The 24,123-nt window shown below is 39.7% G+C and overlaps 1 protein-coding gene across 2 annotated transcripts in view; it reads left to right on the top strand.

Moving 5' to 3' along the window:
- IA-2 (tyrosine phosphatase IA-2) overlaps positions 1-24,123 on the top strand; it is a 462,789-nt gene that overhangs the window by 420,024 nt on the left and 18,642 nt on the right. For both annotated transcript variants that reach the window (XM_090374031.1, XM_090374023.1), the window contains 4 exons: positions 21,246-21,300; positions 21,445-21,592; positions 21,971-22,044; positions 23,344-23,421. In XM_090374031.1, the coding sequence (XP_090230157.1) occupies positions 21,246-21,300; positions 21,445-21,592; positions 21,971-22,044; positions 23,344-23,421 (355 nt within the window). The remainder of the gene's footprint in view (positions 1-21,245; positions 21,301-21,444; positions 21,593-21,970; positions 22,045-23,343; positions 23,422-24,123) is intronic.

Genomic DNA, 24,123 nt, shown 5'->3' with positions numbered 1-24,123 from the left:
TTCAGTTCTGGAAAGAATTTACGAGTGATCTCGCCCTTTGTCGTCTCTGTCCATCTTTGCTGCCACTCCTGAAGGAGGTAGGTCTGTAGTCGGGCTCTTTCCGTTTTTTGACTGCTTGCTGGGTTGATTGTGAAGTCCTGATGATTTGCGGCCACTCCCTTTGAGTGCAAGTAGAGCAGTCCTGCTTTCACAGCTTCTAAATCCAGGGGTAGCGCGCCAGCAAGCACCTGCAGTGCAGGTGTGCTTACCGTGCGGCAAGCTCGTGTGGTTGTCAATAGGATGGTCCTATGTGTCATATCCAGGATTTTCTTGTTGGTTACCAGTGATGTTTTGGTGTACCATACTGCAGCTGCGTAGATTATTGCTGGAATGAAGGTTGACTTATAATATAGCATTAGGGTTCGTTTTTTCAGTCCCCAATCCTTCCTCGTAATCCTAGCCACTAGGGCTGAGTATCTTCTTATTTTCATTCTTATGTGTTTCAGGTGAGGTATGAAGGATAGGTTATTATCTAAGATAACTCCTAAGTACTTCATTTGCTTGGTGAGTTTGATGGTCAGGCCATTTATTTTTATTTGGGGCGGACGCTGTACCTGAAGAGTTCCTTTCAGCAAGATGGATATGGTTTTCGTCGGTGCAATTTTTAGCTGGTTTTTTGTGGCCCAGTATTGTAATTTCTGCATTGCCTCATTGCCGATGTTTTCCAGTTGGACTCTGGAATCTGCCTCAATAGTAACAATGAGATCGTCCGCAAAGGCCTGGGCCTCAGCCAGCCCCAAGTCCTGGCACAGGAAATCGTCCAAGACCATGTTCCAAATGAGAGGACCCAAGACAGACCCCTGCGGACATCCCCTATGTATGTTTCTTGTGATTTTTTGATAATTTGTATTTATTTCCACTCTTCTGCCTGAAAGGTAGTCTTCCATTGCTTTGTATAAGTTGATTGGTACTGCAGCTTCTCTCAGTCTGTTCAGGACGCTCGGCCACCAAAGTGAGTCGAACGCCCCGGCAAAATCGACTGAAATGACCAATAGATATTTTTTCCTGCACTCTTGTGCTTTCCTAAGCAGATTTCCAAGGGCATCCACCGTAGAGGATCCTGGCTTAAAGCCAAACTGATTTTTAGCTGCTAGGCCTGCCCTTTCGTAGTGGTTCTGTATCCGCATGTGGAGTAGCCTCTCGTACAATTTACTGACTACTGAGAGCAGAGCGATGGGTCTGTATGATGATGGACATTCTGGGTTCTTAGTAGGATTTTTCAGAATTAGCTTGGTGTTTGCAGTTTTCCATGCTGCAGGGAATTTCCCTGTTTCCAAACATCTGTTGTAGAGGGTGAGTAGGATTTGCGGAGCAATTTCTACTATTTTTTTCAGTATCTCCGGTTCGATCATATCAAGTCCCGGGCATTTGCGGTTTTTGATCCTGGTAGCAGCCGCGCCGAGTTCCTCATGGGTGAAGGGGGGCTCGAGCGCAGGGGTGATATATTTTTCATTTTCTTCGCAAATCTTATGTTGTTCTTGCAGAGTTAGGGTCGCGGGTTCCTTGAAAATTGTGTCGAGTATATTACCCATTGATTGCTCCCAAGTGGTTGTATAGTCTCCTTGCGAGGTCCTTGTGGTGCTGATCACCTCCCCCCTGGGCAGTTTGTTTGTAGTCACCTTGTAAACTACACCCCAGGGGTCAGTTCTTCCTGTCGTGGATACTAGACGCTCCCAGGAACGCTTCTTGCTTTTCTGTATCGCGTCCGTATACTGATTTCTGACTTCTCGATAGCGCTGTCTTAAAGCCTCCACTTCATGTGCAGGCCAAGTCCTACGGGCTCTCTGGAAATCTTTCCTAGCTTTTTGCATCTGGCGTCGAAGCACGGCTATTTCTGGGGTCCACCAAGGAACAGCACCAAGTTTTGGGTTTTTTCTTTTGATTGTTCGATCGCTAATGGTTTGTATTAGGTCTGTAGTCCCCCTCAGAAGGTCATCCGGGTCATTTTGCGGGTTTATACTGGCTGGGTTGCTTTCTATGGCTGTGATGAGCAGGTTTTTGAATGACATCCAGTCTGCTTTGGCAACTGCATATCTGTTTTTCTGTTGGTTTGTTCGTGTTACTGTTGTCAGTTGTCTGATTATTTTAAAGGTGATTGCACGGTGGTCTGAGGTAGTCCATGCCTCCTCCACCTTCCAGTCAGTCACAAATCCCGCCAAGTTCCTAGTAGCTAGGGATACATCGATCGTAGCCTCCCAGAGGGTGTTGCAAAAGGTTGGCAAGTGGTGAGGTTGATTTAGCACTGTCAGCTGTGATCCTGCCAAGTAATCCTCAAGGAGTTGACCATTTTGGGTTCCACGCCTGCCAGGGGTAGTACTGTGCCATGTCGGGGATCGACAGTTCACGTCAGCTCCTATGATGATTTTTTGGTTTGGTAGGATGTCCTGCAGGCATTGAAGATATTCGATTGCAAAATCTATCTGTTGTCCTGGTCTACAATAGAGTGCCACAACGTACAGGTTCCCTAAAGCTGTATTTAGCTGGGCACAGGCGGCCCACTCCGTGCAGAACTGCGTGATTTTAGTCACTGTGATATTGCTGTTCCTTACCAGGACAGCAGCCCATGGGGTGTCTTCAACTGTGTGTATCACTTTGTAGGTGAGCGGGTAGCCTACAACCCGTTTCCCATGCGAGTATGGCTCCTGTAATATGATGACATCGACGTTTTCCTCTTCAGCTTTAACTCGGATCTGGTCGGCTACTGCTCTAGCCCTCTGCGCATTTATTTGAATTATTTTTAGTATATTTGTGTTGTAAGCTTTAATTTTCGTCCCCATAGTTAATCCTACTTTGGTATAAACTCTTGGCTCGTTGGTACGTGGGACACATGGGGTCTCTCAGTGAATGCTTGTACTCTAGCTTTAAGTTTTTACAGTTTACGCAGGTAGGTCCCACATCTTTGTGGGGACAGGCATTATATTCATGGCCTTTTTCTGAGCAGTGGCCGCATGTTGGGGTGGTTTGTGCACACGTATGCGTGGTGTGACCGAACTTGCAGCAGCGGTAGCACTTCGGAACGACCACACGTTCGTGATATCGGTAGCAGCCCCATTCTATAAACACCCTTGTTTGGTTCTTCAGGGTTTGCCAGGCTTCCGGGGTTAGTTCTACTACCCAGTTTTTGTTTATTCCATCCCTCGCTTTAATGGAATATTTGGGCATTGCTATCTCTTGTGGATTTTTGTTAGGGATTTTACCCTGTAGGTTTCTATGGTAGAGTTCGTACGCTAATTGGTTCGGTGTGATGTCTTTATCTACGTCGTATATTATTATGGCTGGCCCTTTTCTTTTGGGTGGTTCAGCTGTTAGACCCAAAGTGGCTATTTTCGGGTTTTGTATTATTCCTAGCATCTCTTTCTTTGTCTCGGTTTCTATTACCAGTCCTATGCTCCTCATCTTGCGTATTCCTCTGATTTGGGTTTGTTTGAGGTCTTCCTTCATGGTGCTTATTAGTTTTGCCTTAATTTCTTCACTTGTTGTTATTTCCTCGGCATTTTTGGGCCTTAGTATTACCAGGTTTGGCGTTGGGAGGAGTGTCTTTTTCTTTGGCTGTTCGTTTCTTGGCATCTGTGTCACAGTTGGTGGATTACTCAGTGCACTTGCATAGGTAGGGATACGCTGTTGCATTTGTTGTGTAACCCTACATTCCTGGTAGGCCTCCAGTTTGGCTGCATTTCTTTCTGCCTCACTGCGAACCTTGTGGAAGACCGTCTCCAGCTTGGTCCATATTCCTACAATATCAGCCCTAAGGGCAGCTGAGATTCTACTTGCGGAGTCTTTCAGTTTGTTTTCAAGCTCCACCCGGAGGGCCAAAACCTGGTCCAGTACCGTTCCATCCGGCAATCTGGGGTCTGTGGTAGGCTGGGGCTGCTTACTTAATTCTTCGCTGTTCTCTGGTTGGGGGTCCTCATTGTTTTGCTGGTCTTTCGATTCGCTTTGCGATCTTGTCTCCATTCCAGTACTCGGGGCGACATATTTCTTGTATTTCTTTTTTGAAGTGTGTTGTGGCTGTGCTCCATCGTCGTGGTCATTCTTCTCTATAATTTGCAAATCATCATTTTGCTGTAGGATAGGTTGTTGCCTTCTTCGTTGGTGTTCATCTTCTGGCTGAAGTTCAGTCAATTTCTGACTATGGCTAATCATTTTGTCTCAGGTACGGTTTATCGAGACTAATCCGGATTATCGAGGTAGGATCCACACACTCAAGAACCGGCTAGGAATGTTTACAAAGGAGATTGCCGGTAGACCTCACAAGTGAAATGTTGGTCCATACGCACCAAGGATCCTTATTCTTGCCAGCAAAACATGCCCCATATTAATTAACCACCGCCATCTGCATGGATAGTGAGCACCATGCATGATGGGTCCATGGACTCGTGTTGCTTGTGCCACACACGGAAGAGTTCCTCGTCGTGTTGAACCTGTTATTTGTATTCATTCAATCACTGGATGACTCTTCCAGTCATCCAGTGTGCAACCAGCATGTTATTGACGCCACGGCATTCGCTGTCGATGATGATCAGCGGTGAGGAGAAGGTGCCTCTTGGGTCGTCTGCTCTGGAAACCCATACGTTTGAGTGTGCGACATATCGTCATTTGAGATGTTGTTCTTGCGTTCACCATTTTGTGTTACGAGGTTAATTGTCGCACAGTGACCTGCTGTTGAGCCCGTACAGTGCACTGTAACCTTCGCTTAACACCTTGCGTAATCCTTTACAGTTCTGTCGGTGGTAGGTGGTTTGACGCGTTGGACAACAATTCATTGTACTCCTTAACCACATTGGGCCGTGATCAACCTACAAGACGCTGTTTCGAATAGGAAGCATCCAACTCACGAGCTTCTACAATCCTGCCCTGTCGAAACTCCGTGATATTTTTACCACGCCTTTTAACTGCTACTTTATCACTTTGACTTTCACAACCAGATGCAAATTACCACCGATCTAACGTACGGATCTGTTCGGATTTTTTAATACTGCGAGCTGTGCGGCATAGTCCGTTACGGATGGGGTGGTCATAATTCAGTGATCACTGAGTGCAATCGATGTTTACGTGTTCAGTTGCATCTCTATGTTGATAAATGATCGATATAGGTGTTATGTACTTACTGCCCCAGACACCCCTCATATATCACTATCTAAAACATATTTGTTGCACGAGACTTTCTAAGCTATATTACGAGATCTCTTCTTTCAGATAGGCAGAGCAAATGAAAAGTCCGGCTACCTAATGAAATAAAACATGTGATTCTTAAGTATAAGAGAAGCATGTTGACTCCAGTGGTGACCTTTAAAATGCCGTTAGGGCAGATCTCTGTCTAATCTAGTGGTATGATCATTAAACATCTGTGTTATCTAAAATAACTCAACAAATAATGTAGCTGAGTGGTCGAGTAACAATACAGTAGTATACGCATTTCAGTTGACTGTGGGTCCGAGTCTACGTGGCAGCTAAATACGGTTATGTTCTTGTATTCTCTTTCTTCTAAACTCATGTGACCTTCTGTAGCCGTGCCAGAAATTATAACAAAATAATTAGTACAGTTATAGTTAAAAAGCGCGATCAGTGATACAGATGATTAAAATACTCGAGCCGATAAAACCAACACGAATAACTGCGAGCGAAATAGTACAGTGGTTTCTCTATTTTCTTACCCATTCTGGGTTCAAATCCCATCCAAGATTGAAGAAATTCTTGAATGGCGCTTTAGTCCAAGCCCTGTTTAGCAGATCTCAGGTAGATGGATAGATTTGCCTCGTGAGTTATTCCGAGCTTTTTTTCAACCCACCCAACTTGCAAATCAGCTAGTGAACACATTTCTGAAGATATAATATACGTTGTTCAAGGTGGTCTATGATATTCTTATACCCTAGAACCAACAACTTTACAATGTAATACGCATCGCGAATTCTGCTTTGGGTAGTTCTTTAGTTCCAGTCGAAAGCGAGAGTACCTTGCCATTTGGTCCAAAATCTCAACAGAAATTTTCCTAAATGTAATTGATGGATAAATTGTATCAACTCAGTTGCCCAATAATCTGACTTTGTGCTTCTCCAGCGTTTTGAAGTCCTCTATATACATTAAAAATCTTATAAAAGCAACATTGCAGAGTTCAGTGGTCCCAACTATGGCCACCTCAAGTCAATAATACCTAAATCCCTTACAACCATGACTATCAAACTTCAGACAAAATAGACCAGAATCGTTTCTGGCCTATTTTGTATTGGTTATTACAATCTAACATACCTTCATTTATTTAGGGGAGAAATATCCCTTAATACAACTTCCGTCAATTCACCTTAAGGGCTAAACGCATCCTCATTCACTGTTCCCAACTGTCAATATTTATAGAGCTACTTTTAAGACTTTATCCAGCTTGCAGAAACCGTTAACTCTATCGCATGGTCTTTGAAATGATGAAAATATTGATGAGGCACAGCTTGGTTCAACATGCACGTGTATCGATAAACTATTAATCACAACAACATAAACCTTACATGTTTTTTTTTTTCTTAGAGTATTTTTGGAGAAAACTTTTTCTACTGGGCGAATTCGGAGTGCTTTAAAATAAAATATAATTATTCTTTCTGAAGGGTTTTAAACTTTAGAAATTCATTACCTCAACGGCTTCATCAGTGTCACTGTGGTGGCTTCCAGTATTTTAATTTAAAGCAGTGATTCTTAACCTCTCACATGAGCAAATTTTACTAATATCTTTAAAGCCTTATAATATTTATTAAACTAATAGAAATAGTCTTTTATTATGGAAGTGTTATAATTGATGAGGCACGGCTTGGTAATATGGATTCAGGTGGACATTTATAGCTGCATTTATATCTGCTGCTGGAATTTATAGCTGCTGTTGCTTTGTATAGGGCTGACTGGACCTAATTCGCTAATGTTGGATTATTATCCGAATACTTTTCAGAAAACGGGGTATACGATTGTTAAAAAAAATTCGGCCATTTTACTCCAGGCTTTCTGGTGTTGTGCTCATTGATTCAAACCCGTGTTGTTGATAACTTGCATAAAGCCCTCCTTGCTTTCAGGCTGTGTAGGGACCGCGTGTTTAAATAAACAGATAGATAATAATATGCAAATATGGATTGGTCTGGCTGGGTCACTCGCTTCAATTGTGACGGAAGCCAAGCACTTCTCAATTCCAGTAGTCGACTAGAATTGAACCTGGACCTCTCCAAACGAATGCAGACAATGTGTATCGTTCTGATTAAGCTGCCTCTGAGGACCACTGCGAGATAACACCAGACTCTTTTACTTGAAGACAACTCAAGATGAATAATGGGAGAGGTCTGTATGCAAGATGGCCATGATTTGGTCGCTGTCCTATTTTTGTAGAAGAGCACTTTTCAGCTGATGATGAAAATGTCAGTTAGACTCAAGAGTAATGGTACAGTTTGATGTTATCAAATGAGTGCAGGGCAGTTCAGGACAGGGAAAGAGATCACTTCCTCCCCGTCTGGACAGTCAGAACGTGTAGTACATGGAGCTGCAGATTTTTTAGAAACTGTGAGGGTTAAACCTTTGACTTTAGAAGGATGTCTAATAGCGCCCTTCAGTTCTTTCAAATGGATAATAAAGTATTTAGTTTGCATTCTGGCATGATCACATAGATCAAAGTAAATTACGGCTAATCACGTTGACAATGAATACATTTTTTTCTTCCTCACCTAATAGTACCCACCATTACATTGGATGGGACCAAACATCAAAAATATACGTATTTGGTAAATTATTCGTTTATCGTATTGCATACAAATAGACCAAATAGACAGCCGAATTATTAAATTTGATCCCAGGAGTTCAATAGATATGATCTTGGAAGAGGGTGCCCGTTTTGGTGATGGAAAATATATATATATGAGCCACGAAAGATCTAGACGAAAACATGACACTTTTATCTAATTTGTTTCCTTTTTTTTCTTATTTTTCGTCTTAGTTTATTCCTTGCTAGTTTAACGAAATAAGTTACCTGAAGATGGGAATAGCCACTGTTTTTTTTTTTTTTTTTTTTTTTTCCTTTCCCATTCCCTCTGAACTGCACGCGCACACATCTTAACATTGAGAGATGTTTCCTTACGTTGGGATGAGGGCAGAAATCTCGGCCTACTAATGATCAGGAGTGCATACGGAAAAAGAAAATCCTTTTTATTCCCATTTCCACCCGGTAATTGATGTATAATGGTGTTTTTATGATGTATGTACTTGCCCGCAGCACACCACGCCACATGGTTACACCATTAACGAAAGTAGACGCGGAGAGGAGGAGTTTAAAGGCCGCTCAAAATGAGGGAAGCCAGAAACACCGAACCACTGTTTAATATTTAAATTACTAAACTCAAATAGAGGATGGACGAGAAATGTAGCGGGGCGATGATTACGAAAACGTATATGGCGTTTCTTTGTTGCAGCGTCTATCTTCCTTCCAAGTGGGAAGATGAACACAAAGAAATGAAGAAAACTCCAAGATGTCCGGAGAAAGAAAAAATAATTATCCATAAAAAATCCAATGGGAAACTAAGAAGGGCGGATAAATTAGGCAGAAATACAGATTATCCCTTAGCTCTATGCCAATAAAATGATCCCAAACTTAAGGTAAAAACGTACTAGAAATCATTTCAGACCACGTGACTACCCACGCTTGAGAAGATCTCGAAATCATTTAAATTCATTCTTTAAAGAATGAAACTTCTCCAACGTTGATTTTTTTCCATTCCAGACATTGTTTTAACGTTAACGTTTATAAGAAATAGCTTAAGATCGTCGGTTGCTATCTTTCAACTGAGGAAGCGGGCAGGTCGTGTTTGTCTCATAAAATATCTACAGACCCATAATACCCTTCACATGTAAGAGATATCCGGTGAAGACTCTTTATCTGTCCCGAAACGCTCGTTCCAATTTTGAGATGTCTTACATCTTGTCAGGTGAATTTCTTTTGGAATATTCCAAGTGTCGCTTTATCTGGGTAAAAGAAAAGAAAAAACTGAAATCTTAAAACTTACCTTAGGTCTTTCAGAAGGTGCTTAGTCACTACTGACTACCTGTAAATGCTTGTGAATTCATCGGGGAAATTATTTTTCCTCTTGAGCCGGCAAGTTGAAGAACAGCTGTATGAATGCTGGTGGTGCCCAACCATCTTCGGATGCAAACCTTTTTTGCCCCTACTTCCATAATCCAGACATTCCACTGGAAGTGACCTAATAGCGAACATGCGAAAGTCCGTGTTAAACACTCTTTCAGTTCTGGCATGATTCGAACAAAAGACTTTCACAGCACAAGTTGTTCTTTTCAATACCGATATTTATTTACTTTTTTAATTGTTCCAGCTCTCCTTTGATAGTTTTCTGGATTATCCAGAAGATGCTGAAGTTTGGTGAGGAAGTCGCTGGTTTCACTTGTTCCAGTAAAAAAATCGAAACAATAAATTCTAAACCACGAGGAATACAGGTCCTATTTATACAAGGTTTGATATTGGAAGACTAGAATTTAGAATTAAATTCCACCAAATATCATAAAAGCATACTCACAAACCAACAAAACTCTCTGTTCGTTAGCTTGTGTTTGAGTACAATGTTGTGTGCGCATCCTGGTATATGTCGAATCGACAGTGACCTGGCTGACGATCTTTAATGGTATGACATGGGCGTGCTACAATTCGGATATGAAATTTCCAGCGTTCTTCTTGTCTGGCGATGACAGTTTTAAATTCGGGGTATATGACTGTCTTGTTTTCTTCTGCGATTTAAACGGCAGTGTTTGATGAAAAGTGACTTCAATCATTTCCTGTGATAGAAGTGGGCGAGTGGTCGGAGTCACTCCTCATCAGACATTGAAATTTCACTCTTGGCAATAAATCCTGTGTTTGAAATAGCCATTACCAGATGCGACGAATGCTGGAAGATTCATCCAGATTTTATAAACCACTGAACTTCCCTAGACCACGGACGATCACCAGATAAATTTCTTTGAAGCCAGCAACCAGTAAAAGTTCTCTTGAGTAGCCAACTCCAACTTTCTGTATAAATGGACGGCACACTCCATTGCTGCTACATTCGAATATTGTTTCTTTAAATCCACGGTCTTTGTGGACTTGGAAAATTTCGCCGGTGAAGACTTAAATTACTTTGGTCTTTTTTTTTTCGAGATGGTTGCAACCATCAATCCTCATTATCTAAAAAGTTAACATCGTGTTTCTATCTAAGAACAACTAACCGACGGCTGTGTTTGCAGATACCCATGACCTTAAATTTTCCGCGATCGAACGTTGTTTAATATTCCATGGCCCTAAATGGGATCGAGATTACGCTAAAGTTCAACCGAAGACTAATCCACCTAAGCTCTTTGCAATGTTAAATGCCTCGTTGGGTTAATATGTGTCCCCACTGCCTAACTCACCACGGCAATAAACAAGACAAACGGCACCACCACTAGAGAGCACTGTGACAACATTAATTAATAAACAACTGATAAAAAACAAAGTTTAAACTTCTACTTGCGTCAGATTTGTATCCTGGCAGCCATCGGCACCATTTAAGAGGGAAATAACTTCCCTTTACACTCTGGCATCGACTAGAAGACAAATTAATTTCTTAGACCGCCGCACTCTTAATTACTCCATAAATTTATACTCGTTCTTAGTGTAGCACTCGCAATGCGCAACAAAGATATTCTTTTTTTCACTCTTATTCGCTTTTTTCCCTTCTCTTCCCAAACTGGAAGTAGGAGACAAAGACGCTGTTAATGAAAAGACCGTGGATGCTGTAAAGATAACTACAAATATGCTTGCAGCTTGACAGATTAACACAATCATAAAAGGGGGACAAAATACTTATTTTCTTCTACTAATATACAACTATCCCTTGTCGTCGCGTGCACATTAAATCCTCCTCTCCAGTCCTGCAACTTTTATTAATACTTGTATATAATTATTCAAGGCAATGCACAGCAGCTTCGTACTGCGGGGATTGTGAGTGAGCGGTCTTAGGAAACTTAAATTAATTACAAAAGTGAAGTCTTAAAAGTTTTGGAAGCAAAATGTTGTGGGAGCAGATTCTCGACATTCGTTTTCGACTGTGAGCAGAGTCGTTTAAATGTCACAACAAAGCTTTATGCTCAATCATACAGAAGACACGGCGTTTTTAAACAAAGAAGAGAATCTGAATTTTTAAATTTTGTGATAGGCAGTGGATTTAAATATTGAAAAATAGTAGCTTATTTGCAGTGGATAAACATTTGATGCACTTCATTGTGTTGGGGAAAGTCTTAGCACTTTAATAGGCGTAGATTGTAATTGGTCTTTAATTTCTTAAAGGAATATAGCTAATTCTCAAACGTTTTGTGGTACTTTCTGTACCACTTCTTCAGTGACTGAATTACTGTCCTGTTTCCACATCTGTTCCACCTTGAGGAACTCCTACCTGACTAATCTAGTAAATTATTATGACTCAGGCATAGAATAGATGGAAGAAACAACTTTAACATTATTTACCTTGACTTCAGTAAATCTTTTTGATACGGTAACCCATGAAAGGGTGTTGTATAAACTGGAGAAAATCAGGATTAAAGGCAAGATACTTCATTGGATCAAGGGGTGGCTAAAAGATAGGAGACAGAGTAGTCATAAATGGACATACTTCAGGAGAGGCCAATGCAGCAAGTGGAGTCCCTCAGGGATGAGCACTGGAGCTACTTCTCTTTCTTAATTTCCTGAAAGACGTTGATGAGGGAGTGCAGAGGAAGTTTACGAGTTTGAGGATGATTTAAAGGTGACCAAGGGAATTCTGAACCAAGCCATTTTGGTTCAGAATGACTTAGATTGGTTGCCCAAATGGAGTTAAAAATGACAACTGAAGATTTTAATGTGCTTCTAGATGTAAGGGTTTTTTTACACCTAGGGAATAGACATCCAGGAATTACAAGCTAGGGAGAGTGGAGTTAAAAGTGATCCAGGGTAAAAAAAAAAAGATTTAGAGGTTACGAATCACTCAAATATTAAACTTTCCAAGCAGTGTAAACAGGCGGCTAGGAAGGCATATGGTGTCTTTTTTGTGGTGTGATATATTGGACCTTCAAGTAAGGAAAAAGGTGTCATTGTTCTTTTGTATAAGATATATGAAGATGGTGAGACCGCATGTAGAATATTGTGTTCAGGTCTGGAGACCACACTTGAAGAAAGTTACAGAACTTTCAGAATGGATTCAGAGAACGGCAATCACATCGGTAAAGGATGCTAATCGATGTCCCTATAAAAAGCAGCTTGGAAAGTAAACATCTTAGGGGCGGCCTGATAGTTGTATATAAGGCCCTGAAGATAATCAGTAAAACAAACGAGGGAGGTCTGTTTTCACTTGTAGAGGAGAGAATCAGGAGCGCAAATTCTAGAAGTAATAGAACGCTGCTGGATCTCAAGAAGTTTACTTTCGAGCAATATGTTGTATATCACTGGAATGAACTACTTGTCACAGTGGTTGAAGCTGATAGTTTGGTGGAATTCAAAGAGGAATTGGATTAACACTTTTTTGGCCCGCTTCCTTGCATTATTTAGCCATTGTATCACTAATGCTGTTTGCGGAGAAAAGGGACATTCATTTGAGGAGGTATTAGAGGATGGATGATCCCCGTCGCTGAGTATTGTCTTTAATTAATGCGCCGGTTGTCTACAGCGAAGATGATTCAATTCATCTGATTTGTTATCGTATTGATTTGAGATTTGTGAAGGTTTGAAGATTTCAAAATTTGTAAGTCGCTGCAATATATGTACAGGGGTATCTCTTTTTTTAAAAAAAATTGAGTATTCATCCGAGGGCCTTTCACAGAGTACATTCGTAAAAGACAAATGTGGTGTTACAGTGCATGATTAATTTTAGAAATCAGAATTCATATCTACCGAAACAGCTTATATTCTATACAAACTTTAGAAGTTTTAATTAGCCTTTATCAACTTTCTAACCTTTAGCCTTCCAGCCTTAATAACAGCGAGAATAATATCACTGCGATACGCAATATTTTGATATAGAAACAATAGTGCATCGCTGTATCCTGGAGATTTTATTTTTAAATGATGCTACTTGTTTTAACTTGAATAGATCTTGAGTTCATAATACCTTCATGTACTACAAAATTAACTAGCGCGAGATGTTAAAAGCGAATAGCAATTTTATGATATACAAACACTAATAATATTACATTCTATTTTGGAATAAAAAATAAATTTATTAGTACTGGGCGTGGCCGTCAAACTTTATTATAAGAAAAATCTAATTCGCAATGCCAACCACGATCATGTGATCCTAGAAATTTCAGTTTAGCGCTTTCTCCACACATGCCAACAATTTTTGATGGAGTGGAAACCTACACCGGTGACAGCCTGTTCTAAAATGTGAAAAATTACTTTGTTGCCAATGCTGTTTGACCTAGAACAAATCACACAGTAGTTTTCTTTCATCAAGATCTCCAGTTACTGCCAAAGCTAAAACTCGCAACAATTCAAACAAGTTACATGATACTAATAAATCTAAACTCCATTTGAAAACTCAGAGATCAGAAGTTGGTCCTAGTAAATGACAATCATCCTTTCCAGTAGCTTTCTAATGCTGATGATCATAACTGGGCCTTATTTGCATCCTGATGACTCATTGCATATTTCATCCAGAGGTAAAGCTGATCTACTAGCATCCTGTACTAATTATCGTGATTATTCTCCTTCTGCCAAAACTAACGCCCCGTTCAGTGCCTTGTTTGATTTCCCGACGGAAATATTGGCGAAATCTTCAATAATTCTGCTAGCAGATCTCCAGTTCCCAGAGGGAATTTCTCCAGTTAATACCTGTGTTCTGGAATTAACCACTTCTTATTTTCCCTTTGTCAAATGTTGATTTTTCTTCTCTATGGAAAGTTATCCATATGTGCTGATTCTTATAAATTGACAAGAATCTCTGCTGTTCAATTAACTCCTTTTGTTCTGCTTACAATCTTTTTTTCTATGCCAGTCTTTGCGATCCGCTAAGATTATTGTTGAATGCGTACAGCCAGTGCTATTAATAATGCAAAATTTAATTCTTTTAACAAAATTTGCGTGTTTTGAATTCGTATCTTAGCGAAAGGTTTTAACAGAGCATTCTCGTTTGTCCGGTTTCATCAGTGATGAAAGCCTTTGCTGGGGTTTGGATTTCAGATTTAAATTTTTCTTAAAAATTTCCCTAGATATAACTTGCAATTAGGAAAATATTTCCATAATACCAATAGCCTAACACGCAATACTTGTGTTTTAATTATAATAATCTTAGGGGTCTCGAATTTGAAACTTCTACTGAACTAAAGCAATTTTACAAAGTTTAATATACAAAAATATTGCGTTATTTCGCTATCCTGAAATCTTCCCCATGCTTAATGATCTCCAAAGCAGAATCTCTGGGCAAATTTCACGGATATTTATGGCATTAAGACCCCTTCAAGGCAAGTTACCATTTAGGATATCTCTTGGAACTTTATCAACGGTCACTCACTGGGCATCAAAGTTCGTTTGTTCGATTGTTCGTTTTTGAATTTTTTAACCAATGCCAGGGGTATCTCAAGATCCTGAATTTGCACCTACCCCTCAGCTGTTCTATGTCAACAGCCTTCTCCAATTCAATGAAAATTCTGAGTCTGTTCCACCTTTGTCTGTACAAATAACTAGTTTATTCGTTAAAAATCTCAACTTCTTAACTTATTCCGGTACTTCTGTTTTTCTCCAGAACTACCTTCCTCCGTATGAATTTCCTGAACATTACAATTTAAAGAAATTCTTGTTCGTTATCAACAAGTATCTTCTGGCTTCTTGAACCGTATATGTTACTAGACTTTTTGAAGTTTTCAACAGCCTTTTATATTTGGGCAGTCAAATAGAATGATAACAAAATATTGATTTAATGAATAAATGTAAAAAAAACAACACCTTGTTATGCGCGTTGGTACCTAACTTAACTTAGCCACACGAAACATCCCTAAACACAATACACTGCCACCATCAAATACATTTCATTATTTATACAAGTATAATGCAGTTTGCTTGAGACATTTTAGTGCATATTTGTGTTTAAAAGAAGTAAAATAATTTAAAAATCCAGCACGAGTTTTGTGTATTGTTTATGTTTACTTTATTAAATTAAATTGAATAAAATAAATATAATGTAGAATGCTCATTCAGTATATTCGTGATTTGGGTTGGCTTTTCACATGATCATTCAGAAAACTGCGCAGATATCGTTTAAGGAGAAAGACAAGCTAAACACTGTCTGTATCCTTCTGAAAAGGGCAATCATTAAAACTGTAAAATCCTACGAAAGCGTTAGAATTGGTATGGAATTGCAATCCGTCTTTTCCATCAACACTTCTCTGCTAACACCCTCTGGATCTTGCGGAGCAGTGAAGGTATCTCAAAGGACTATATGTCCATTTGGTTGTGAGATGGCTCAACCAAACAGTTGGAAAACTATCCAATATTTCTAAGAGAGCCCTCTCCAAACCCGGATTGAAAATCATATGAATGGTTAAACAAGGAGATAACGGATTGCCCAATTACTGCATGGTAGGGTGAACGTCCTCCACTAGTTGACAGATATTATTCCCATAATTAAACGTACCACAAATAGGAATGAAGACAGATTCAAATTATAAAATATCTTTAAGACCTGTTTTCTTATTTAATCTGCCTTCATGGCTCCCATAGGACCATAGATGATTCTTGTGATGTTTGACAGGCCATGATGACAGAAATGCGAGTGTTGGAAATTTTAACACGGCCGATGCCTCCTTGAAGAAGTGGTCTCTGTGGTTTTCCCTAAACTTTCTTTCACATTATACAGGGTATCCAAAAAATCTTTATTGTAAAAACCCATAACTTGAACTGATATGAAATAATGAATGTAGTTCTCGCCACAGTAGGCCTTAAAACAAAATGGCTACTGGTCGAGGGAAAGTGCAACGTATTTTGAGTGAGTTGCTCTGATGAAGAAGTCGTGTAATTCTCATCGAAACTTAGACATTATTAAAATTCTGTTTTTCTTACCTAGTGCACGTTACTATGGTCTTTTCAAAGCCGGTTGATAATTTCTTCCAGATAGTCTGGAACCCAGTTGAACCTTATTTATTTGTTCTTAGAATTCAAGGAACTTTTTTTTTGTGAACAGCGCATTTCTTTCAGTACTGCGTAATGTTTATTTCATATCCTACGGCAGCATTAGGCAATACCGAATCTGAAGCAACAAAATATGTAACGTTTTCCAAGATAGGCATCACGTGATGATTATATGGGATTTAGCGAGCCCATTCACATTTCCATACCCATAAATAGGATCTTTGTGGAAAGTTGGGCTTAATGTTGAATTTCAGTTTCGCAACCAAAAGAACTAACTGACAACGTTGGTGTAGTTTCATGAACAGCACGAATATTGGAAACGAAGTAGAGAAAGGAGCAAGAAAAGATAAAGACGTTGCTCGCTCTCTCTCTCGTGCTAACGACAGAGAGAGGGGAAGAGGAGACGGAGTAATTTTCCGTCAGTAGGGATTTGTCATCATTTTCAGCGTTAAAACGAGATAGGATAGGTCACTATAGCAACTCCGCACGCGGAATTAAGACCTTGTTTATATCGCATAGCTCGAGGCACGTCCCGCTGTGATTACGGCTACATCTCCTATAGAAAATGCCAGTTCATGCATACCAAGTGGACTAGCAAGCGTTGTTTGGATTTGTAACATACTTAATAGGAACCAGCACAATGGTGTCGGCTGCTGGCGCTAGTGGGAAGGCACCCAGCTGCACGATGCTCCTCCATAGTTTTGCTCTCCTTCCACCACCCCGGTTTCCTTTCCCCCGTTCTTCACATCCTCCCTTTTGGTCCGGTGTGACGGCCCGTCGGTAATTAGCTGCCGTAATTTGTCTTGTGTAGAAATTTTAAATGACTCAACCATACCAATAACATATCCAATGTGGCAGAGCCTTAACAAGTAGCACGTCTATTGTTGGATCATTACAGAAAACCCCCGCGTCAACGTCGGCAACCTTGCCGCCTTTGTGCGCAGTATTAGCGAAGATAGGCTTTATGGAAGGAGATTAAAACTGCGAAGCGCTTCGAGGGTATTGGGGAAAAAAAATTCTTTTCCTCGTACGCATTTTTTTTTAATCTTTACTTAGAGCCTTTCATTGAAAAGACCTTCGTTCCTGTGTTTCCCCCCCTCCCCTTTTTTGCTTTATATAGTTTTAAGAGTCCTTTCGAGAAGGTGTAATCTTTCAAACACCGAATGTTTTATTCGTTATGACTCTGGGCAACTGCAGGATAGTGAAGCTTAGCGAAAATCTTTTTATTTTGCAGAGTGGGGGAATTTGTCTCCGGGTTCTCCCTTTATTTGTACTGAGAGGAGGACATTATTCGCATGGATAGTGCGAAATAAAGACGAAATATTCGAAAACACACTTTATTGATAAATATTCTCCATAATTCGTAGTTGGAAGTAAAGGGACTAGAGTAGTAACAACGTATATTTACTCTTTAGCTAATCTTAAGAACAATTCAGGTTATTCCTCGTGAATTTTCTCCCCGCTCCTTAATTTACAGTGCACTGCGCCAGTCAGAAGGAAATTTTCTTCTCTGGTCGCACCAGACTCTTGTTACAGGACTGTCCTCTCCAGCAGTGCGCGGGTTTCGGCGTATTCCCGTCGACAACAAAGACGCAAAATGTGAGCAACGCAACTTGTTATCGAGGGCCCATTATGCTCGCGTCACGTGCGGCGATAGGGTAGGTCATGCACCTTTCCAGACGGCTACAAATTTGGCGCGAGCCGCTAACGGTTGACAGTTTCAGTATCAATAACAAAAGTTCAGCGCCGTCTGGTATCTGGGCGATGAACCTGGGATTATTTGTGAAATTAAGGATTTTACATCGCGTCGTTGACCATAGGTGTTCAACTCGATTAAGGAAGGCTATATCCGCGAAGTATCGTTGTTGAAACACGCTCGATAAATGTTTTTAATATTTCTTACGGAGGTCATCGACCCCCGAAGCGTGAAAACAGACGAGTCTTTGTAAAGCGTGGTACGAAGTGATAATTTGACGTACATTCGCTAACATCTTCCTCTCAGACTAAAATATGGAAGATAAGAGGAATTTTTATCTTATCTTCCATATATATTTTCAGTCTGTAGACTCGGGTGTGTATTCTCATTCCCGAAATACAATCTAAAGATATATTTACGTTATCGCTTCGCGCTCTGCTTTTGCTTTTTCCTCCCTCTATTGGAATGCATGTAAACACATTACAAACTCCATTTCCACGTACCGGATTGGAGATAAGGAAAGTGCGCTAATTTTAATTGCAAAGTGACTTCCATCTACACCGAAACGCCATTCTAATCTCGTCCGCAGTCGCATTCCTGTCAAAAGAAACAGGGCACAAAAATGGACAGAGAGAGAGAGAAAGAGAAAATCTGATATAAACATGAGAACTGACTATGACACTGCACTCGATCATGGCGGATACAGCTTTCCTGGTAAGATTCCCAGGATACTTACGGGAAGGTGGCCATTCCTGGAGAAACATAAAGATAAACAGAAATGCGTGCAATGATATCTGATGTGCTGATGCGGGCCACCAAAGATCTCTACTAAAGACATCTTTGATGGCCCAGTGATTGGAAGAGAACGTCTCACCGAGAATCACTTGGGAGCAGTCTGATGTTACCTGAGGGCCTCCGTCCGCATCATATCCATCACTCCTCCGCTGGGTTTCACCATGGTAACGCTGCAGACAACGTAGCCAGTAGCTTTCAAATAATACACGATAGTGGAAACGATTCTGCCCGTCGTCATGGTGACGCAATACATATATGATCGTGTCTCGGTGAAAGAGGAGACCTTTCTTGTGCGCGACAGAGTCTTACTTTCTTTCGGATCAGAGACGATCGTCTTTATTCCATTATCAAGCCACGGCAGATGTGTTAGTGCGGGCCTTTGATTCGTTGCCGGGTTTCTACACTTCTGCTCTGTCGTGTTTGGCTTGAGCCCTGCTGAAATGGCCTTTTTATTTTGAGTGTTTGCTCCAGTCTGTCGTTATATATTTTATATTACTTTCCATTATTTTATTTCCTCGTATTATGGTCATACCATAGTACCGGCAGCTATTTTTGTATGGAGAGTTATAACAGGAAACCAAAGAGAGGGAATATCAAACATATCTCCATGACTATATTTTGTTTGGTTAATATTAGCATACAGGAAAAAAACAGTAAGGACAAAATATTAGTTCGTTACATTTTCTTTAAATTTCTGACTGTTTCTCTACTACTTAACCTCGCTGGTAACACAGTGGCTATCGTTGTTAATCTTGCACGCTATGAGACTCGGGTTGGAATCTGTTCGGTTTGGACAGGTTTTTTTCTCTCCAAAAAAATTCAGGTTTTTCATCCGACAAAAAAAGAAAACCCATCACAGAATAATTCAATTTATTCACCATGATCCCTCATGGGTTTATCGCCTTGGTGTAAAAATCTTAAAACAATAAACTACTTAAACAATGGGTGGTATTGTGGTTACAATCGCTGTTCTTGCACACCTTGTGGAAAAGGTTCGAGTTCCGTCTAAACGAGAACTGTTTTCTAATTAGATATTTTTTCCACGAAGAATGGTTACTTTATTTGATTTTTTTGTTTGAAATCATAACGAAATTTAAATCATTATAAAAGGTGCTAATCTCTTCCTTTACTTCAGTTTTCTACAACTTTTTCAAGCTTAGCAGACAGATTTGTCACAGACAGTTGAAATCAAAGTACCAATATTGAGAAAAGGCTACCAAAGTATAGAAGGATCGTAACCAAAATTGCGCTTGCTTAAAGGTTTACTAAACTGGTAAAAGCATTTAACTATTCACCACAATTAATAACAGCAACATTATACCATTTCTTTGGGACAGTCCAGTAGCTAACCATAACTCTATAAGTTATGCTTCGATTTCGTATACAATCGTCATATGTTAGTCACAAAGTAAAAGCTTGTGATCTCAGAAGCTAGACTGAACAATGAATAAAAGATTTCAATTAATCCACCCCTTAATATGTCTACGTAATATTTATTTTAATAATAAATTTCATAAACTGTCGTTGCTGTCTCTTGCAATATTTTTTACCAAGTTTGTATCTCTGTATTTGTCTTCTGCATCAGTATATCTCCATCCTTTTACTCTTCTTTCCTGCGATTTTTCTCTGTGTGTCTTTCCACCTGATTAGATGAGATTACGGAACCTCGGAGAGTTCACAACATGCACGCCATCCTAATCAATGTCTTTCAACCTTACTGATCCTCACGTAATGAGTGTGCTGGTAACGAGGAGGTAAACTGACCTCTTTAGCTTTTCTTCCCGGCAACTCTTTAAGGATTATACCCAAGTCCCAAGTCGTATGGTCTTGTGTGGAGGTTAAGAAATTCTGCCTTTAAGTTAGAATTGGGAAAAAAAGTCCATAATGCATTCGATCTGTGATTGTACCACGAAAGAACTAGCCTTAAGTTAAATCATTTTGTGGACAACATTGCTTCTTCTTTAATCTCGTGGAATCGCCGTCGATTGACACAAATATTTTGCCTAATTCGAGATTAAGCCAAGAAAGTAACGTAATTTATCCACCAATTAAGAGAGGATTGCAAAGGTGTTGACTGAGATTTCCTGGATTCCTCATCATAAATCAGAAAACATTCGTATGAAAGCTATGATATCTTCATCAGAGGCTAAATTAAAGTAGATTAAAACCTAAAGAAGAAATGACGATAAGCACATCCACTGACTAGATTGCCTTAAGATGATGACAGATGGACTAAGAAAATAACAGAATGGTACCCAAGAGGAGCTAAAATAAAACCTGGAACACAACGGAGATGGACAGATGAAATTCATGAGTTCGTGGGAAGTAAATGGATGGCCATTGCAAAAAACAGAAGGAATTGGAAAGTTGCTGGAGGGAGGCCTTTATCTTGCAGTGGATTGAAATTGGATGATGATCCGTTGATCGCAGCCATTGATAATAAACAGACATCCTTCGGTTAAGCCATGTTCATTATTATTATAACAGAGATAGGCTTGCTTGTATAAATATCCCATAAAATTATGAAATTCAAAATTACCAGCAACTGTAAAATCACAAGATTCTATTTGTTTATTACAGGAATGAAGAGCCAGTTACGTCCAATATGGATATTTCCACAGGTCACATGATCCTGGTAAGTTTCTTGTTAGCGAACGTTGCTTATTAAATATTAATAATCGCAACCATTAAGCTTTTAAAAATAAATGGAATATGAATATTAACAAATGAATCGATTGATGGATACAGCATTCATCAATAAATACGATTTTTTTTTCAGTCCTACATGGAGGACCATTTAAAGAATAAGGACAGATTAGACAGAGAATGGGAGGCACTGTGTGCTTACGAAGCCGAACCCTGCTCTACCACATCAGCATCCTTGCCACAGAATATCAAGAAGAATCGGTACACAGATGTGATGCCATGTAAGTGCCACGTTGGATCGTCTTTTATACGCAGTGTTTAGTTAAGATTCAGTTGAATTTTTCTGGTTTAAATAGCTGGTAAATATCCCATACAGCTATAAATCTTAAATGTTTTCACATACCGGATAAATATTTCTTCTCTAGCAGAAGTAACCATCCCTTGATGTTGTTTTATATTTCAGTAATAGACTTCATTCTTAGGAAATTTTTAACAGTTAAATAAACATATACTGTATTTCTGTTAGGTTATTGATATTCGGAACTGCATTATAAAATTTATTTTAAAAAATGCAAGCAGAAACAGAATTTCTAATTCTAAATGCCCCCGATGCGTGTATTGATTCTTTCTGATACAAATTCTCCCTCTTTCTTTTACAGATGATCACTCTAGGGTTGTTCTGAATGACCTGTCCAACGTGTCCGGTTCTGACTACATCAACGCCAGTACCATAGTAAGTAGAGTCAAAATATTTCCAAATATCAGCGTACTAATATGTATTACGAACAGAAGACAAAGACAATGTCATTTAGAGTGGCTATCGCAACGCGTTTTCTCGGTTTTACACTACAAATAAACAGCGCTTCTCAGAGTTTAATCTTATATACAGTATTTATAATGCGGTATCACTCCCAATATTACTGTTTTGGGATTATTTCCCAATTCGTACCAACAGTACCGTGGTGTTAAAACCTAATACCTGTCGGACATAGGTCTGATGTTCAGAAATTCAATATTTCATTTTCGGGTTCCCCCCCATACTGCCTTCTGCAGTAAGGCTCAACCTTCACGGCTGGTATTGTGGTCATAATCGCTGTTCTTGCGCACCTTATGGAAAAGGTTCGAGTCCCGTCTAAATGAGAAGACGTTTTGGGACTTTTTCACAGAGAGTCTGAGTTAGTCGGTCACGGCCCTTTGCCGAGTTTTTCATCCCACTAAAACCATAATGGAATACGATTAAATCCAATTTACAGACACGATACTGAAACTTCATGGCCTTAGTTTCCTAGTAGCGAAATCAAAAACAGCACTAAATGCTCTCGATTATAAAATAGTTTCTAAACTGATCTTTACATCCGTTGGATTTTATCGAACACACTCGCGCTGTGTCTAAAAATCATCAAATGTTGAACGGTTAATAGAGAAACTGGCCATGTTTCTAATGATAATATAGAGCGTATACTCATCTGGTATTGTGTGCAATGTTTTCTAATATCTGCCAAGTAACAAGTTGTCGAGACATTTGTCCTGATTCTGTCTCCGCCTTTTATAATTAATTAGCGATAACAATTGTGTACAGATGCCTTTTGAAACACCTTCATTTATCAAAATTTGAAGTTGATAATTCAATTCAATGCGGAAGTTTAGAATAATTAATTAAGTCTAGTTCATTCAAATGGTATTTTTTTTTATTTATTTGTTCAGTTTAATTGTGGTACTTGCCCCTGAACTTCAATGGGCGGGAAGGGGGATATAATTCATACGTATGTTTTTTAATTTTTTTTAAACAATTTTCTTTCAGGGCCCCCGTCCCTCAATACCTGATTTTGGGCTTCTCCTTGTTGGGATATAGTCCCTTTAATGTAATTAAATGGTCTTGTTTAAAGGAATGCATTGAAACTCTACTATAGTAATATAAGTAACGTTTCAGGGGCACTTGTATACTTTTTTCCCTCAGAGTACTTATTACACTTGTTTGGAAGTTCAAAATGGTTATGATCTAATATAGATTGGTTTATTTCTCTCGTTACAGACAGACCATGATCCTCGAAATCCTGCTTATATTGCTACTCAAGGACCACTTCCTCATACAGCTGCTGACTTTTGGCAGGTAAGATGTCTTCCGAATAAATAAGTAGAACGAAGATAAGGATGCTACGCGTACATTTTACCGTAATGACTAGCGTCCCTTTTAGGTATTCGTATCGTGCTTATGGAGTCGGCCTCATTTCCTCTCACAAAGAAGATAACAAGTTTGGAATTATTGGCATTTTTATACACGTTTGCCAAATCATTATTCTTGCGACCTTTATTCAGGCATTCGTTCGCTCTATTTTAATAGAGAAGAAATTGTTATCGGAAAGGAAATCGCGACCGTCGTTTAATCGATAGGATTCGATCAGTTTGCTGGGAGATGAACCTCAAAGAATGCCTAACATCCAAGTGTGTGTGTTTGGCGATTCGCTTTTGGGGTATTAACGAAGGCCGACGCTTTAAAACGCAGCGTCTACAGCAGCTGCCGACTTTCCCATCCACATTTTTCCCTCCTGCGAACGAAGGCGCAAGGTTACCAAACGCTGTTTACACCAGTTCGTTACCAAACTCCATCTTTTCTTCGATCATTTTGGCAACAAGTTGAAATTAGCCAACAGAATTACCAACTGTTGGATGTTCTGAGATGAACTACTCTATTTTCCATTTGCCATAAAGATTATTAACTAGAGAGGTCTCAGCAGGAGCAGCTGTTCGCGTGCTTCAACATCTCCCACGCTACTTAAGAAAAGCAATTATAATTGTAATTAGTCTTCAAAGA

Source organism: Mastigoproctus giganteus, chromosome 1 (assembly GCF_048544385.1).
Source record: "Mastigoproctus giganteus isolate SK-2022 chromosome 1, ASM4854438v1, whole genome shotgun sequence".
In the NCBI taxonomy this organism is placed as follows: Eukaryota; Metazoa; Arthropoda; class Arachnida; order Uropygi; family Thelyphonidae; genus Mastigoproctus; species Mastigoproctus giganteus.
Note: the sequence above shows the minus strand (reverse complement) of the source record. Positions and strands in the feature narration are given on the sequence as shown.